The following is an 18,882-nucleotide window of genomic DNA, read 5'->3' on the forward strand; positions in this document are numbered from 1 at the left end:
CTGCACATACCTAGCTCATTCCTTGCAGCATTCCCGGGAGTTCTAGTGGGCAAGCCTGTAAATCTTCTGCAACAGAGTTCATTATATCTAGGCACCCACAGGGGGCTGCACCCTAGATCTTTGCTCCATAAAGAACAGCTGTGTTGAATTTAGAGCCAAGAACCTGCAGGCACTTTTTTTCTGTCAGTGTTTTGCGCCAAAATTAGTTAAAGCAAAGGAGTGCCTGCTTACGCACAGCCTTTATAGGACTACTTCAACCACCACTGGAGAACAAGATGTATTCATTCACCACCCCTAAGGGTTTATTCCAGTCACCATTTGAAAGATGTTTTCCCTTTGCCGAACAACTGGTTTTGGACAAATGTAACTGAAGTCCAAGGCCCCTAAAATATTTAAGCGTATTCCAAGTTCTGCTGTAAACCATCTGAAGTAAGATCAGATCTGCATATGACGGGGCACCGATTGTCGCACCATTTAGGAGGGGGTTCTCGAGCCCTGAGTTACTGAATTGGGATTAAAATCATGGCGCAAGAGCAAACGGCAAAGGGGCCAAATGGCAACCTTGATTTACCCCTGCATTAATCACTCGCCAGAGTAATTGTCTACCCCTTGCTGATGTATTTCCATAAAGCTAATTAACTGGAGAGGCGTTGGCGGAATGCGGATTCCTCTGAGCTTTGACCACAAGGTTTCGGTCTACCAAGTCAAAGGCCCTTTAAGGTCCAGAAAGGTGACCCATCTACCAAAATATTTCTCCAGTATTTAATATAAAACATTGGTCAATTGTGGAGAAGCCCCCTACAAAACCTGTCCAATGTTACCTTCCCTGATTGTGGTAACACAAGGGTTCCAGCGATGGCGTTAAAGGCCCGAAGCAGGACCAAGGTCTGCCAGTTCACTGAAGTGCTAAACACTTCAGGTCTTAGTAAGCATCTAATTTGCCCCTCAATTTCAACCTGCAGGAAAAATACCCCAGTGTGTACCTCCCCTAATGAAGCCTGTCCTGCACTTGCACCTCTGTGACCTAAAGCTCTTTAAAATGTGAGATCCACTGATCTGAGGAGATTCTCCCCTTGCCACCAGCGAACCATTTTCATTTTTCTTTCGGCTATTAATGTATCAAAAGGTCCCACTGTATTTCAGTAAATATATATCTATATTTTTTTAAGGCAAAGCTGTCCAGGAGGGGAGTGCTCATGCAGGTAAGCATAAAGAAGATCCTGCTTTTCCCACAGAGCATTACTAGCAGGCTTGGTGCCACTGTCTACAAAAAAGGTAGCAGATGCCCCCCTCGAAGAAAATGACATAACCTGCTTGCTCAAAGGAGGTTTACCTGACATTCCGGTGCTGGACTGCCCTTGTGGGCCGGACAAAGACTGATATGCAAATGGATATTCCTCCTTTGTGAAAAGTACAGTGAGCAAAAAGCGATGGCTGCTGACTCTCAAAGTGGGGGGGGGGAAATACAACGGGTTATCATGCCATGCTCTTTCTAGAGGGGCACCTGCTGTCTTTTTTGCATTGGTGCCACTGTCTATATGTCCACCGTGGACAATATTATAAATGACTGAACACCTCACTACAGAATTTTGTAATGTGCATAGCCAGTTAATTTCAAAGATGTCAGTTCTCTGAATTGGGGAGAACGGAGTCCAAGTTTCAGAGGTACTACACTTGGATACAAGTGAAACCCCAAGCTGCCACTTTAAAAGTAGTGGATTATGATAACTTTCTGGGTGTTCTAAAGAGAAGCAGTAATCCAAGGGTTCTCCTCTGGCCAACTTTGGAAGGGATTGGTGGGATATTCACCCCTCCCCACCCCCCCTTTCCCACACTGGCATATAACTCGACAAATATTAATAAATGAGTACATTAAGCAGCCAATTGCAGACAAACCGCCAGTTATGCCTCTCTTGGATATCCACCTAATTCGATCAATTATTTATCTTGCAGAGTCCCTTCATTCGGACCCAGCTTGGCATTCAAATCACCTACCATTACCTCACCCTCTTCGTTGTTCAGCTGATCCTTTGACAAAAAATGACTCCCCAAGAATACCAATTTGCTTAAGCTTGGCAAGGAACATGCATATTTACTCACATTTCACTGAATATAAAAATGGTTACCGCTAAAGAGACTAGATTATCTGAGCATTATTACAGCCAAGGTAGTAGGAGAAAGTACATTGGCTTGTATGTTGAGAAATCCAAGAACACCAGATCATTTAAAAGGTATTTAAACTATATGGGTGATTTATCATGAGGGGTTTCTTTTAATCTAAAATTCATGCATAGTTCCAAAAATACTATATGGTCTCGATTTTCACTCCTTCTGCGGAGCACTGGCTACAAGTATTGGAAGGAAACATTGGGAGATCGATTCCTGGTTTACCTCCAAGTGTTGCATGCAAGTGTTGCATGCAGACTTTGGCTTCACTAAGTACACTCCTGGCAATTGAGGGGATCCTTCTACATCCAAGCTTTCAAGAATCCACTATTCCCATTCTTAAAAATACCAGGAATGCTTTTGAAATTGCTAATATAGAATTACAAGTTTACATTTGAAGGAGCCAAAAGCTACATTGACAATTGAAGGCCCTATTTGACCTTATCCTTAAGTGCTTATTAAAATTCTAAAAGCTAAAGCCTGCTTTTGGGATTGGAATGAGAACCTACAGACCAAAAGGTTTACACAAGGCTTTCATTATACTAGGCCTGCAGCCTCAATCGTGTTATCAGAAATCTGGGTACATTTCTGATCAGACTGAACGTATTGTATTGCCTAGCCTACTATGAAAGATATTGGTAGAAGAAAGAAAATGCCCTCTGCTGAGGTCTACTGTAAATTTGGTAAACCTCATTCTATAATGGGGACTAGCAGACGACCTACTGGCATCTTGTAGAAAGCTGACCCATATGACTTCTATTTTGATAAATACGTAAGAGCTGAGTAATTAATGATGCAGGAATTCTGGAGAGGAGTTCCGCAGGGCAGCAACTTAGCTTGACAATCCACTTACGTTACAAAATTAAATACCTTTTTAAAATCAAAATGTTTAAATGTATCAAAACTATGAGGACTTTTAATGAATTGGTATTGTAGTATCAAATGCATATTCAGTTGTTTGCTGTAGAACTCCTTGCATCGATGGAACTTATTTATTTGTTGGAAAAGTTGATTATTTTAACTGATGCACACAAAGTGAGGCAGCTTTTTTTTTTCCTTCATCCTGATTCCTATTTAGCCATAGGGTCACTTGTTTTAGAGAGCCAGTGGGATGGGTGACTCCTACAGAAACTTGAAATGTATTTTCTTACACTTGCTGTGTTCCTTCACCACCAACACTGTTCCATTTGGAGCCATCCTCCGTTTTACGAAATGTCTTCCAACCTGCCCCAGGGTTGGGCTGGAAGTTTACTTGTAAACCCTTACAATTACACACCACTCCTAATATGGTATGCTTCAGGTGCCAACACTGCATATCTACCAACACATGATGTGTTCAATTTATTGCCAGCAGCTTTTCCCACCTGCCAATCTTGGTTGTAATTTTCGACCGTGGAGTCAAATCAGCAAACATGCCAGTTCAGGTTTCACGAGCCTAGTTTTAAGACCCACCCCTAAAATGGAAAGGCCTGCCATGTGCAGTAAGGACTAGAACCTTGCTTCGACATTTCCATTATTTTATTTCCCCTTCTCTCGAGTACAAACCCTGGGCCATAGCTCAGTGGAGGGCCTATGCACAAACGTGTACCACAACTTAGCCTATTTGTGTGAGAGATAAATGTTTTCCAACAGAAAAGGATGGTCTATCTTTGCCTCTATTCATGTAGCAGTATGGCTCAGGATCTGTGCTTCAGAAGAAACCAACTACAGGAACTGTCAAAGCAAGGTTCAATTGGTCTTTATTGAACTCTTTTCATTTTAGGGTTGGGTGGAAATCTATGCGGATTATGTGCACATGGCTGGCTGGGAATTGTACTGCAGAGGGGATATCTGTTCAGGTCCAGTGTAAGCCCAAAGGGGTGCCTGGTGGTTGGGAAGAAGTCTAGCCCACGAGTACTCTACCTTTTTTAGGCGTAGGTGCTTCCTACACACTTGACCTGTAGTTTGGCGGTATAGAGTTGGAACAATGGTTGAGCACCCACATGTTTAATATCAGACAGTCCCCCCTGCCCTATAAATGACCAGCTTGGCTCAAAGGGCAGCTGCTTCCCCAAGCAATGATGGACCCATGGGTGGAATGGGGAGGTGGTGGGCATTTGTTTGGCACCTGCCACTTGGAACAATCGTGCCTTTTACCCCAAAGCACTTGAGGGCCAACACTAGTTGCCCTGACTCCACTAGCAGTGTGGCACTTGACAGGGGACTCTTAGCCGCAGCAATGAAGCTGCCTAGTCATCTTGACCGATGTCCTGAAACCCACATGACAGTACAAGAGACCAAATTCACTGCAGTAAATGTTGGAATCTCGAACTGGTGAAGTGCCTGATGCTCACCTGACTTTGTTGTTCCTGGCAGCTGAGAAGCCCGCCCGCCCCCCTCGATGCAACGGATTTTTGTTCCACAGTGGTGCATCTCTGGGACAGACCAGCAAGTCCAGTTGTAGGGTGTGGGTTGTGATTGGAGGAATTGGGCTTGCTTTAATAAGACTAGTGGACATTGATGGGAAGAATATGGAGAGGTTGGTTGGTGCAGTGCAAGGTAGGAGCAGGAAAGTATAAGGATGCCTGGTTGGCCGAGGGTAGGTGGTGATGCACAACCTTGTCAAAATGAGTGGAGCCTTGAAAGGTCAGGCATACTACTTTGAAGGTGGAGCCATAGGTATGGGAGATAGATGTGAAGTGGAGACTCCTGGCTCAGGCGAGGCTGTTGGATATGCAAATTGCCTATAATGCAAAGGCCAACCAAAAAGGGGTAACTTGACTAGATAGTCCTGCATACGGGACTCAAAAGCCTGCAACTGGATGCTCAAAGCAGCAACCAATAGATGTGACTAGGCACACTGGATGACCGATTTTATATGATCAAAAACACAAGACCTAATGGTCAACAGAACAAATCCTCACCCTTGATTCAGTTTGTACATATTTCCCAGCATTTGGGACACTAAAGTGACTCTGTAGCGTTACATTGTTACTGTAACAGTCTTTGAGCGGACACAGCTTCACAAAATTGCATCAAACCACCTGCTCTCCATAAACAGTTGGAAAGTCTCTTCACTTGAAGGTGCTCTGTCTCAGTTGGATTTCATGGAATCAGATTGCTGCTGTTGCATCTGGAGTGGCCTGAGAGCCATTTGAGTGAAGATCAGTTGTATGTCAGAGCTGGCCTGATGCCTTAACTCGTTTTCTCAACAAAAAAAAGATTGGGTGCCAGGTGTAATGGCTCTGGAATTAAGGTGCAGGGGAGCTGTGCGTGAATCATGGGTGGGGAGAGAACAGCATGGAGCTGTCGTTGTGACTGTGCATGCAAACCCCTCCAGACAGTCGTCCTCCACATGCCTAGGGATCCTGGTCTTCCAGTTACAGGTACATTCTAGTTCTTGATGTGCCTCATGTTGGGGTGAACAGTGGTGCATTGTCTCCCTTCTGACCAGCTTTTTGGTAAAATGATGCATTTAGTGGGCTGCTTATCACATTTTAAAGGTAAATCCTAGCAGGGGATTGGTAGCTTCTAAATCTCATACTAGGATCCAATGGGGATGAGCACAATTCCTTCCTTCAGAATAGAAACTAAGCATGCTGGAGTTTACTAAATGCTTGAAGCCCTCTTATGTCAGAACTCCTATCCTGCCTCTTGAAGTACACAATACTGACTAATTTCCAAACCTTTGCCAATCACTTTGCTATCGTGCCTCTGTGGTTTGGGCAGGTTGGGGGAGGGGGTCGAGTAGACATATATATTTTTTTTCCTCTCCAAATAAAAGGCAGTAGGTTAAACCTCATTGGGTGTATTCCAAATTACAAAAAACTAGCAGAAGTCTCTTCACTCAAACAGAATGGTGCCCAGCTGGTAAGCTACTCCTTTTCCCCGGCTAGCAGTCTTGTAGGATCCAGTGATTCACATTCAGCATAACTCCTGCTAATTTGGGTTCATATGGTGTATATTTCAGCCTAACTCTGTCCTCTGGGAAACCAGACCACCAATTTTGTTGGGACTTGAATCAGATGTTTGCTGGACCTGGCAACAGGGCTATAGAAAGGAAATCCAATAAGACCTTAACTTGACTGAAGGAAGCAAATCTTTTGACTTGTTTATTGAAATTCATATATAGAATCTGATCTGTTGGCAAACTAATTTACCCTGCAGAAGTAAATATACATGTTTCATTTGTTCAACTTGGACTTGCGGCATTTCATAGTCTGTTGGGACAAGCTTATTGATATCTAAAGTTACATCGCTTTCTTTTGAGAGGGTTATAAGGTTTTAATTTTACTTTTTATTGTCCCAATTAAACTCCATATACAGGAGTGGGAAGTCCCCCACCCCTCATTCTGATTAGTCTTGTGTAGTTCCTGTATTGTATTAACAGATTCTGTCTTGATTCACCTGTGCAGCCACGCTCCTAGACTGGTAGGTACAGAATAACATTGACTCTACTAAAAGTGTAATTTGTACAGTTGGAATGTCCATTTTTCTTACTTGATAAGCTTCATAAGGTTAACTTGGCAACTCTTGAGGATCGTTGCCTATATCCATAACAAATTACCTTTATTGACTTCACCACTAGCATCAAATATCCACTAGCATCAAATATTCGAAATCCAGGTTTGTTTTGAAATGTTTGTAATTTGATGTTTCAAAAGCTCTGCCAGATTCTTGATGCTGGTTCTACAGGACTATTGAGGATCCACATATGATAGGATTACGATTCTGACAGGACTGGGCAAGGCTGGAAAAAAGATGTTAAGTGGCTAGATGGTTCAGTATACATTGTCTTTAGCAGTGTATATACCTGCCCATACTGTTCCCTGACAAATATATTCCCATCCTTTAGAAGAATCTCACCCTGATTCACTTAATTACATTTTCAGGTATGCCAAGGCATTACTCTAAAGGAGCTTCTAATTTATCAAATCCAGTGTGTTGCCATGAGTCTTTGTACACTGCTAAATCAAGAACAGCAAAGTTAAAATGCGTTGTATGCTTACCTGACATCAATGCTATGGGTGAATCTGTGCTAACCTTTTCAGATTTACTAACTATATAAGGAACATCGGAAAAACGACTGCATTCCCTAGTTGCTCTTCATGCAGGTCACCAGTCATTCAATATATTCACTGACCGCGCCCCCACACAACACTGGACATTTTTGTGTGGTGAAATAAGTTTAACCAGTTTTTATATGGTCTTTCACCTAGTAAATGGTTCAAATGTATTGCATTACTGCCCTGTACCTTTTTGTATGTAGATATAGGACGTATGAATTCCCTCTTCCCAAATGTAGCATCTGACAAAATGTGCCCTCTAAAAACAATCTAGGCGTAATGCTGCCATAAAGGTGAATATGAATATTCCTGTAACGCCAGTTCCATATGTCCTGGTAATTACTTGCATAAGATGCAGCTTTTCTAGTTTTGACCTGGCGGGCCCAGGCACTTTTTTTAAAGCCGTAGCTGGGTCCAGTGGTGCTTTTGATATATATTGCCGGTCAAGTGGCATAGCGAGTAGAGCGCTCACCTTGACATCCGTGCAGAGCCTGCTAACGCAGGTTCGAATCCTGGCAGGGCCAAACTCAGCCTTTCATCCTTCCGAGGTCGATAAATGAGCACCACACAGCGTGGGTGGTAATGCCAAATTATATATTTTTTTTTGTTTGTACAATCTGCTTTGTTTCACGGTGTGACCCGACAGGAATTCTATCTAAAGATCTTGTCCTGCCATTCTGGCCATATATTGGTTGGTTCTGCGTCGCCAAAATATTTTTGTTCTTCCAATGCTACTAATCTGTAATCCTTTGCTATTCACCCTTCGACCACTGACTTGTGATTCACTGAGTAAATATACATGAGTTCTTCCTACAATGCATCAAAACCGCTGCCTCTAAATTTGACTACACTTGCATTTTACAATGAACCCTCCAGCCCCGAATGTGCAGAGAAGAATGTTTAGATAATTTGTTCCTAGTGTAGCCAAGCATGCTGCAACTGTCTGAATTTTAATGTGCTAACGTTCGAAAATGATCAAGATGGGACACTCCATCTACCTATTAATGGGTCTGTAAATGTATCCAGTCCAGCATTTGTACCTTAGGCACCACAAACTGAGCTGCACCATCGCTTCATCCACACCTGCACGATTCAATCGCTTTACAGTATCTTCCCAGCATGCTACAACAAGAGCCACTGCCTCAAAACCTACTGATCACAATACTTTGTGAACCAGTTTCCCATCCTAGCCCACTAATACAAAATCATTGTTCTCACTTGTATGGCCTACCTTGAGCTACTCAGTTTGGGACCCCCTATTGCAATCTTCTTTCTAGTTAAGATTCCAGGGATTGCTCAACCCCATATCCCCAACTTTCCATCCATACACCTTATTTCATTGGATCCCTATGCAGCCTTTGGCACTGTGGATCACATTTCTCCATTTCTTTGTGCCCTTGCCCTCTTGGCTCTACAAATACTGCACTTGAAGGGATTGCCTCTCGCAGACCACTCCATCTTCAAGATGGAATGGAGGCATTTGCCACCTCAATTCTATACATGCAAGCAGCAAATAATTTGTTACTTGTTGATCACTAATGGGGATTGCAAATTTTGCACCATGAACAACCTATGCCACGCTACTCTGTGAGTGTTGGCTAAAGGTTGTCTTGGGGTCCGTCTCATTCGCATTTCCTTCCTGGTCTCATTTTCTCTGATGCCCAAATCATTCTTCTCACCACAGCTAGATGGAAACCCATACATCAGTCTTATTGCAATCTACCCCTGGACAGCTCAAAGTGGTCTCTTGCTTGGTTACTCTACTGATGTGTTATGTATATAGAGGCTAAAGTACTCCATGCCTCAAATGCCAACCCTCTCCCCAATTTCCTTTTCTCCAGATATTCACAACTCCTGCCTTGCAACCTCAGTGTGCTTTGGTATTGACCTGAAACTCCAGTTAATCATTGCTGCCAGGCTCAAACATCAGAGAAATGTGCTTGCCCCTGACCTAGCACTCCACAAATAACCTTCTCTGCAACCTCAGCAAGCTTGGCTTTTGAACTACCCTACTTGTCTTTCCCCTACTTCTGCACTCTTAGCAATTCTCAACTTTGCTACTCTAACACTTTCAACCTACTGGTTCCCCCTCCCCCCTCCGCCCTCTTCTACAGATGGCTAAGTTACTGCTCCTAGTCATTAAAGCAGTCTGTAGTCTTGTCCCCATCTTCCCGACTGGCTATCCGCCACTGCAGCCCATCTGTGCCCTCGCTGCTACTCATTCTGTCTATATGCACCACTCCACTGTCTGCAGCACAAGTCATTTCATCAGTGCACAAAACTCACCTTTCTGTTTGAAGGGCCGCTGCTGCTTTCCCCTCATACTGGAGCATGCAACACCTCCTGCATGCACTGCTCGAGCTTAGTCATGTCAATCCACATCCAAAATTCCTCTGCAGGCTTGCCCCTTATATCTATCTCAGTAGCTTAAATTGTATCATCCATCTTTGGCACTCTGGTCTGTGGATACATGTATCCTTAAAATTCTCCTGGGCCATGAAGTTTCAAGAGGGGACTGGTGTCTCTGGAACGCTGTACCATTTCTGAAATCTTTCAGTTATGTGAAAGGTTAACCTTTTGTTTAAGGGCATTCTTGACCTCAATGCAAGACCGATTTTACTTTGTCAATCTGCGCCCAAATGCACTCTTCCAGGTATAGGCCATGGAATCTATTCCCATACTATCGCCTGGTCGAATTTATTATTGCAATGCTTTTTGTAAAGACACCATTCCTGTAAATGTCTCTGCTTTTTTGTTGCTCTGAATGCCATTTGTGATTGAAATGGCCACCGGCTCTGTAAACTTGTGTTGGTGGTTATTGCATGAAGCACACAAGTGACAATGGAGGAACAAAATTCAATTTCAAATAGTTTTTGCTTCAAAACACTGGGTTTATTTGATTTAAAAAAAATTCACCCAAGTCACCACCTTTCCCATTAACCATGTTGTGTAGTTTGGGCTGCATGTCCTCTATGGGGAACATTTCGTCTGTTTAAAGCTGAGACAATTGACCAGAATCATGCACTGAAAAGAACTTGCTAATGTCTTGCAGAACATCAGTTTAATCTTGGTCTTGGCTGTTTGACAGTTAAACTGACAGAGGGCTGTTTTACAATCTTCAAATTATTATTCTCTATGCTCTTGGCTTATAATTCAGTCAAGAGCAAGCACTTAATCCAACCTGCCATTGTCAGATTGGTTAGTTAACGTCCCTCAAGATGCCTCCCTCAATCTTGCCATTGAACGTTTAATTTCCTTTTTTGGTCAACCGCTCACTACATGCTTTTCATACCTTGCCTGCAATATTTCAGATAAATGATGCAGATTTATTTGTGCCCATAACGGCCGTAAACTGACCAATTCCTGTATGACCAGCAAGGGTGTGTTTTGAAAACGATGTCTGGTTTGAAATGTGGTCTGGTTGGAAGTTACCCTTAAAGGTGTGATTCCCCTTCCTTGGAGCCGACTGCTCATTGGTACATAATTGGGCATCTTGGGGGTGACAGGCATTCGGGGGGGTGGGGGGCGAGGGGTTGCATCACCCAATACTCGAATCGGGAAGGGGTCAAGGTGGAACTGAGGCATACACCACATGATCGCCCCATGACTTGTCCATTCTGGTCAAAATTGCTCCTTCACCAGATTTCCTTGTTTGACTTCTGATCTGAGAAGAACCTTGTTGGCCGCCAGCACCAAAGCAGCTTCTACAACCCATCATGAGTCACCCCTGGCCCCTCTGGTAGGGGCTCAGTTTTCAGGCTAGTCTTCTCCCTACAAATATGACGAAGCAGTAGCTGAGCTCTGCCTTCTCCCAGGTTCTTCAAAATCTGTATCTTTGAAGCAGCGACCGCTTTTCCCTAGATGCTCTAGACTGTCAGACTACGTCATTTAGTACTGATGTCTTCTGATGAATCTCGTTGAGAAAAAGTTTGCCCTGAAAGTGTCCCCAGCCTGCTCATTTTGCCACACCACAGTTGTTGGCTAGATGTTCTAACACTTCCCAGCCCTATTCCTCCACACGTGTTGCTGTAGCACCCTCGTTTTACTGCAGTATGTTCTACCTCAAATAGGTGCCTTATGCACTACAAGACGCCAAGATCCAGGAAATGCATCCCTGCAAACACCAGCCCAGTAATCCTATTCCCTGCTGTAGGTATTTTATGGTGGGCAGCACTGCTGTGGTGGTTGCACATCTTCTTGACCAACAGTCTTGAGTTTGTTCACCATCTGCTTAACCTCTATCTGCTAATGGCATTGGACTTGCTACCTTCCCTGCAAGGCTTCTGGCTTTGCTCCTACCTGCAGCAACACCAGCTTATTCCTCTGCCTCATTCTGATGCCACCTGTCATGTGAACTCTTTACAATGCACACTAGTTCAGCCCTCCCCCTCAATGGTCTTGTCTGCAGGTCCTGCCAGCCCCTGGTAAAAAAAAAAATAAACCCCATCCTTTTGGTCAGGTAAGTAATTTACAGCGGGACTTAGTCATTTCACGCAAGCTCAAATATCCTAATTTGTATATTTACATTATACTGATATCCCATGAAATATTAGTAGTGCTTAACATTTACATTATCCTTAACACTAAAGCCCATACAAAATGTGATGTAAAGATATATTCCCACCTCCCTAAGTGGAGTTACATTTTGGCACTCTATCAATTCAGCAACATGATCCTCTTTTGGTGGCAATCTGGCAAATTAATGTATACATGCACTGGGAGTCAATCTAGTATTTGCCCTAGAACCGCCCTTATCTGTATTAAGCCTGCTTTTAAGTAATTTTCACTTGATTAGACTGAATTCAATCTCAATCCTGCTGAGTCATGATCAAGGAAGGTATTGTATGCTTTGGGTCTAAAGATAAACCCCACGGATGTCCAATGCAATTATGTAAAGAATTTAACCGTAACACATGTTCTGTGATTTCAAATCAATTCTTGGAGCACCATTTCCAAAAATGAGAATTTAATTGGGAAAGAAACAACCTTCAAGATCCACAATCAAAGTTACAATAGTACATTCATATTCACACGTGTGTCATATTATCTATCCTTATCACAGGTTGTCACAATTAAACTACGTGTTTCGGAAATTAAATTTCCTTCATCAGGAGTAGTTGCTGAATTCATGTTTTCTAATACTCTGGCATCTGTATAATAAAATTGTCTATCAATATTGTCACTGTTCGATAACTTTAATTGTACTTCTAGCAAATATGGAGACCCTACCTCTCATGGATGCCCCAGCTCATCTAGGTAAAAATTTGTTCTCAATCGCGAAAATTTCTTTCTGATAGCGATTGCTGATCATCCGTAGATGGCTGATCATCCGTAGAAGTCACCTAGGAAGTTAAATGGGAACATTCATCTAGTTATTCTGGCAATGTGTTCAAGTTTGCCAGGAAAAGACAATCAGTAAGAGGCCCTACCTCTTATAATGGGACTGGATACCAGCATAAAATGGTGAACAGGATACTGTAGTAAAAGCTGTCATGAACGTATGCCGTAGGTAGCTGGCATCCTATGAGTTTTCGATATCCACTAGACCGGCAAAGATGCATAGTTGTGCTTGGAATCAAATTCATAATTATTTAAGCTGATATCAAGAAACGTAGAAATGTAAATAGGCCTACCTCGTCTCTAGGTATTGATGAGTATACTCCATCACCATAGTGTAAAGTCTCAATATGATGGGCAGATAAAAATCTATAAAGAATTATAGTGTACTTAGTCAATTCTGTGAACACGATTATGGTATATCTAGACTGGGTTGGTACCCTATAAATGTTACCTTGGGAGAGTCGCCGGGAAGTACAAATCTTAGAAATGAGTGTTCAGAAGGTCTGTCTCAGTCTGTGACTGTCAGCCTCTATCAGTATAAATGCATGTGATTAGAATGTGCGCGTGCACTTGGAAAGCCCAATTCATAACACTGTACTGCCTAGTCAAAACTGAAGCATAGTGGCTGTGGTGCATAGTGTATTGGTGCCATAGTTTTCAAACCAAGGCTTCATTATGCTGAAGGCATACAATGTTTCCAGTATATTCAAAGCATTTGATTATTTGAAATCTAGGTCTGCAACCGTTGGCTTTCCAGATGTGACTTTGCTGCATAGAGCCGATTGGCAATGCAGCCTAACACATTTGGCAAGCCAAAGGTTGCCAACCATGACATATTGCATAGTTAGCTGTAATACAATTTTATATGTATAAATCTAGTTTTACTAGATTAGGTGTCCATTAATAACTTGTGCTAATTTGGCTTTTGCTGGGATGTGTTGGAAAAAAGGGGGTGAGAAACTGATCTGTCTGACGTTTGAGAAACAGTAACGTCCATGCGGAATACCCTGATCTAGCAGGTAAAGGAAGGTTACAGTAGATTCAACTGAGCTACTATGGTGGTGGAAGCAGATATTGGTCAGTGCCTCTGCATTTGTTAGTGCTTATGGCTCCACTAAAGTTAGCAGGAAAGTTGCTACACCTGGGTATTTGCAATGCAATTATTTTGGCATATACACGCTTTGTTTATACAATTTAGAAAGGCGTTGCTTGCTTCTCTGCTCTAATGATTGTGACTAGTAAGTGTCAGTAGACCAGATAGACAATCAGTTGAACCATTATTACCTCTCCCTTCTGCCACATAAGGCCCACTTGACGACATGCAACACACGAGCAATTCAAATTTAACATTTGGAAAAGACAAACATTTTGGGTGTGAAGTACATCAAAGCTCCAATAGAATTGATGCCTTAAACATAGCAGTAAAATGCAAACCATTATGATTAAAATAGACCGATTACAGATGACACACATTTGACATTTCAGCAAATCAAAATGCCAGCTAGCTGCAAAGTTAAGCAATTATCACTAGGGCTGATGTCCATGAAAACCTGTACCCTCTAGGACCATCCCTAACCTTTCCTTCTGACATTTCGCTTGCATGACACCTATGGAGAAAACCCAACATTGTCTGACCAGGGCAAATGTTTGTCATAGTTAAAAAGTGAATGTTAATTAAGAACCCGGTAAATGGTCTACAGAAGGGAGTGGTGGGCTGCACCCTCTGCCTGTTGCCACCCCACCAAGGCAGCCCAATGAAAAAATGGTGGTTGCAACTTTGCTGATCAGTGTGCAAAATCTGCACTCTAGTGATATTTGACTCTTGGTGAGTGGTGTACTGCGTGTATGTGTAGAACTGAGGTGACAGTTACTGTTAAGGGTTGGTGAGTAGTTTGTAACTCTTGCTCCCTGCTGTAGATGGCAAACGTGTTCCTTTTTGCCCCGGATGGGCCAATCCAGTTTAGTATTTTACAGTCTTAATTTTGCGCAACGCTGTAATGAATTTGAGTAACTGGAAAGCAGCTGGCTTGTATAGAATGTTTAAATTCTAAGAAATGGCCTGGGTAGCAAGCTGGTAAGCTAACATTCTACGCTGTGTATTGAAGTGTGCTGCAAGAACTTGCTGTTGGGTGTAAGTAATACTGTTTTTTTTTCTCTTCATAGATTCTCTTCTTGGCTTGAGTTGCCTGTTTTGCATTTGGTCTTGGAGGAGCAACGTGCCAGGGATGAACCAACTGTCAATCTGCCAAGGTGCAACCTGTTCTGTCAGAACACCCATTCCGTTCAAAATGAGGATTGTGCCTCCTGCCTTGATTATACCCAGGCCCTGTACTGAAATTAATGTAGTGAACTACATTTGGACCAGTGATGAGATTCATCAAATGTAAAGATTAATTTGTCCCCATGATTGTATTTCTCCTTTTGCTGAGCGGGTGTATTACAAAGCTCAATACAAGAGCTTTCTTCATTATTTCCACCAAGGCACTGGTTTCGGACTGTTTTCTTGTTCTACTGCATAATGTTAATGCAGCTCTGCTGAAAGAAAACTGAAGACCATCTGTTCTGCATGTTTTTTCTGGCATGAATTAAGTCTACTTATCTTGTGTTTGTGTTTCTAGTGCAATGTAACCGTAGCAAGAGGCCTAGGCCTACTTATTGATCCGTCCAAGTTATCTTGCTTCTGTGAAGACTTGGCTTAAATATGTTAACTGTTCCCTGAGCTTCCTCTAATTTCCAAGTAGACTGAGAAATCCAGAATCTCTACAGTATAATGCACTGGATTTTCTTTCTTTTTTCCTTGTCGGGTTTAGTATTCTTCCATCAACCAGACTACTTTTGATTCCTTTCGATTGGATAGATTCCAGTCTTGCCAAATGCCATCCTTATGGGAATACAGAGCAAAAGTATAAGTATTTTTGTACCGTGTGTAATAAGGAACTATTTATGCATCATATTTTTGTTTGTGTGCAATTAATTATGTATGTAATCTGTAAAATAAGTTTAGTTGAAGCTTAAGGAAGTCTGTAATGGTTTTTGTTAAGCGTGATATATAAACTGCAATTTTTATGTTGTGTTCGCATTCTAAGGTGTGCAGAAGTGCTTCAGTATTAGCTACAAACTCTTATGACTGAGAATGAGTTGCTACATTTTGATCCTTTGAGAATGTGAAATTAGATAATATATATAAAAATGCAAAAAAAGAGGACCACATTGTCTTGTCTTAATTTAAAACAGAACTACCAATTTCTTAAAAAAAATAAACAATGTGGTACTATCTTTTGTAATGAAGATGGCTTTTCAAGGTCCGATTCTATAGTGGTCATTTGGTACTTAAACTTCAGGAACCATAGAACAGTCACTAGCCACCGTGGGGCTATTGGTAAGTAACAAGGTAACGCCTTCCATGAGCTACAACTGATAATGCAAAATATGGAAATCTAAACTAGATTGTGGCAGGTATATAAGGGAGATGAACGACTTGGTACAAAGGGGAGGCCAGTTGCTCTCGGGCTTTCTTAGTCTGCAGCGTCTCCTCACAGGAATCTGTGTGGACTTAGACTATCAATTCCCTCGATCAAACTGGATTTTATTTTTTCCAGACCTAGGCATGATTTGCAACTGACATTGGCTCTCGCTGCTATGGTGGATGGGTGCAGCGAGAACAAAGTGCACGTGAGGCATCACTGCTGTAGGATTAAACTTGATTATACCTGTACGCATTCAACATTCTCCCCAGTTGTCCCTGTTCTATCAACATTGGGGAGATTGCTAAGGACTCCCTCTTACTGAAGAGGTCGGGCTGCAATCTTGTGCTGACACAATGTTTTGAAATGACACTAACACCTGTGATTTGCTGCTTTACAGACTATTGTCCGTACCATTATGGCACAGGCTTGGGGTGGAAAATAGCTGTTTAGATTGGCAATGGTGCCAAGCTTTGTATAAAGTTAAGTCAAATCCTGTTCTACACAAAACCACCCCACATAGTTGTATTGGGCATATTCTGAGGTGTTCAAAAAAGCAGGCGCGAGGCGCGCACTCCAATTCCTGGCCAATATATTACCTGAACAAGTATCCAAAAACAATCACAGGGTTCAATCCCAATATTCTGAGGTGTAGCTTGGTAAAAGCTGGACCTATGAGGCACCGAAGGCAAAGCCCTCATTTGCCTGTCAGCTGATGCTTCACTGTTTACCACACTAACATCCAGGGCAATCTTCAGCCCCTACTCCAAGAATGGGGTTTCTTCATATGCAGCAAGGTCTATAGTGCTGTCCTCTAGCAGAGTTTAATATCAGGCTCGAAGTCTCTGCTAATCCTCCACTACTGGGTTATCATACGTACTTCTGACTCTGGTCTTGCTCGGTTGGCTGATGATCCATCAAGTGCTAGAACTTTGCTTGCTACCAAGCTCTTGAATGAAGACCTGGTTGTACATTGCTTCATTTAATACTCCTTTCACTAGCCTTGCCCTGAGTGAGACAATCTTGCTACTTTTCTTTCCAAATTCACCAATTTTGTCTGACATTTTCAAAGGCACAGTGGTCTTTCCTGCAGCTAAGATCACATATCCTAGGCTCCCCATTAATTTAGTGACCTTCATAATGTTTCCAATGTTGTCTCTGATAAATGCAATGCCAATTAATCTAAATGTTTACTTTTCAATTGTGCCTCTGCATAGTAGCTGATCACTTGGATCAAAGACTTTGAAAGCTATCTGTGTAAGGTTCATCTTGCTGCATGCTGCCTCAGTGTTTGTGTTAAGAGCAATATTTGGAATATTGCTTATCCCCAAAATGCAATCTCCAACACCTCCTGACTATTTGGACCCAATTACCTCCATACACAAGTGTGATCATCTTTCTACTAGGCTTCTGTCAGACCCTACCTCCTGCCCCACAATCTGTAGGCGATTCTAATGTAAAGAAGGTGATGGCTCCAAGAGAGCCTTTTAGTCATGAGTTGTAAAAATCAAAGGCGTTCCAGGGACCTTGTGAGGGTGATTTGGGATTTAATATCTACTTGCATTTCATAACCCATCCCTTCTATACCCCATCGTCTGACAGTACTGAGTGCAGTTAGTTCTGGATGTGAATAATTGGAATCTCGGCTGTGGGCCATGAAAGTGCATTTTTGACATGAGCCCTGATTGCACATAGTTGCTCTTTACGGTAAGCAGCATCTCAAACATTTGCTCTTACTTGGCTCCGAAGTCGGCTCGTCACTTGATCATTCCCATATCTGGCACAAACACTTCCCAGCTTTACAGGACACCACCTTGTATTGGGGTTCCAGTGTTGTAAAATATTCAATGGGAGATTTGTGAGGATCAATCATATACTGGGAAACAGCAGTCGCCACCAGTGCTCGGACCAACACCCATTACTTGCTTGGATGGTAGACCATGTTTGTACTTTTCACAATCCTTTCTTCACAGAGATGCGCCCTATGATCTTTCTGCAATTTCAACCGAAATCTCTTCCACCAAAAAACATGCACTGTAAACTGGACTTCTTTAGCTTTCGCTAATCACTTTGCAACAGAATGTAAGTTGCTCTGGAGCTCCTTGGGCACTGTGCTTGCCAGGCCCAATGTGAACTCTACCCATGGTTGGGTGGGTTTATTGTAATTGCATGGTCAGGCGCTAGACTGCAAGTGTCTACATTGTCCTTTATTTATCCAGCAGTAGCCCAAGCTCCTATCAATTTCTCCAGTGACGAGATGGCTTTCTTTACTAGCCTAAAAGTTTGGTGGCCACCCTCCTCTGTGCTTGTTCGCCACTCATTCATTGTACCTTGTCTGCCAGAGTCCAATCTTCAATGCAACATTGGAGCATTCATCCCATTATACTCGTCCTGTTATGTCAAAGGCTTAAGTCGCCCTCGTGGCTCAACCTGGATTTGTGAGTGGGTAGCCACTATCACATTGAGCTTCACCTATCCATGCAGCCTATTTCACAATAGGCTAGTGGCCACCTAGGTGTGTGCGATACTTCTCTGACCCTTTGCAGCCAAAAATGGACATTAGAGGTTTATGATCTGTTTTGAAGACCAACTGTTTGCCCCATAAACTTAATGAACCGTACTATAGCACACACTAAACCAAACCTCTGATACGGTTGCAAAATAAGTTGAAAGTTACTACTAGCACTGACACCCATTGCTCAATGAAGTGCAGTGCATGACACAAGCAACTGTGACAAGTATCTATTTTAAGACCGTCCTGTAGTAAAACTAAATGTAGGAAGCTAGAACTAGGTGGACAAATTGCAGAAAGACTGCTCTTTAATGCGTGCATTTATCGGGAGCTCAATCGGTCTTAAGTGTCAAAG

General features: G+C 42.5%; 1 protein-coding gene across 2 annotated transcripts in view; it reads left to right on the plus strand.

The window, feature by feature from the left end:
• RBPMS2 (RNA binding protein, mRNA processing factor 2) overlaps positions 1-15,756 on the plus strand; it is a 213,111-nt gene extending 197,355 nt beyond the window's left edge. For both annotated transcript variants that reach the window (XM_069624709.1, XM_069624710.1), the window contains one exon: positions 14,715-15,756. Coding sequence is in view for 1 of the 2 variants with exons in the window: in XM_069624710.1 (XP_069480811.1) it covers positions 14,715-14,732 (18 nt within the window). In the remaining variant the exon portion in view is untranslated. The remainder of the gene's footprint in view (positions 1-14,714) is intronic.
• The last annotated feature ends 3,126 nt before the right edge of the window (positions 15,757-18,882 follow it).

This window comes from Ambystoma mexicanum, chromosome 11 (genome assembly GCF_040938575.1).
Source record: "Ambystoma mexicanum isolate Mex_15411 chromosome 11, UKY_AmexF1_1, whole genome shotgun sequence".
Taxonomy (NCBI): domain Eukaryota; kingdom Metazoa; phylum Chordata; class Amphibia; order Caudata; family Ambystomatidae; genus Ambystoma; species Ambystoma mexicanum.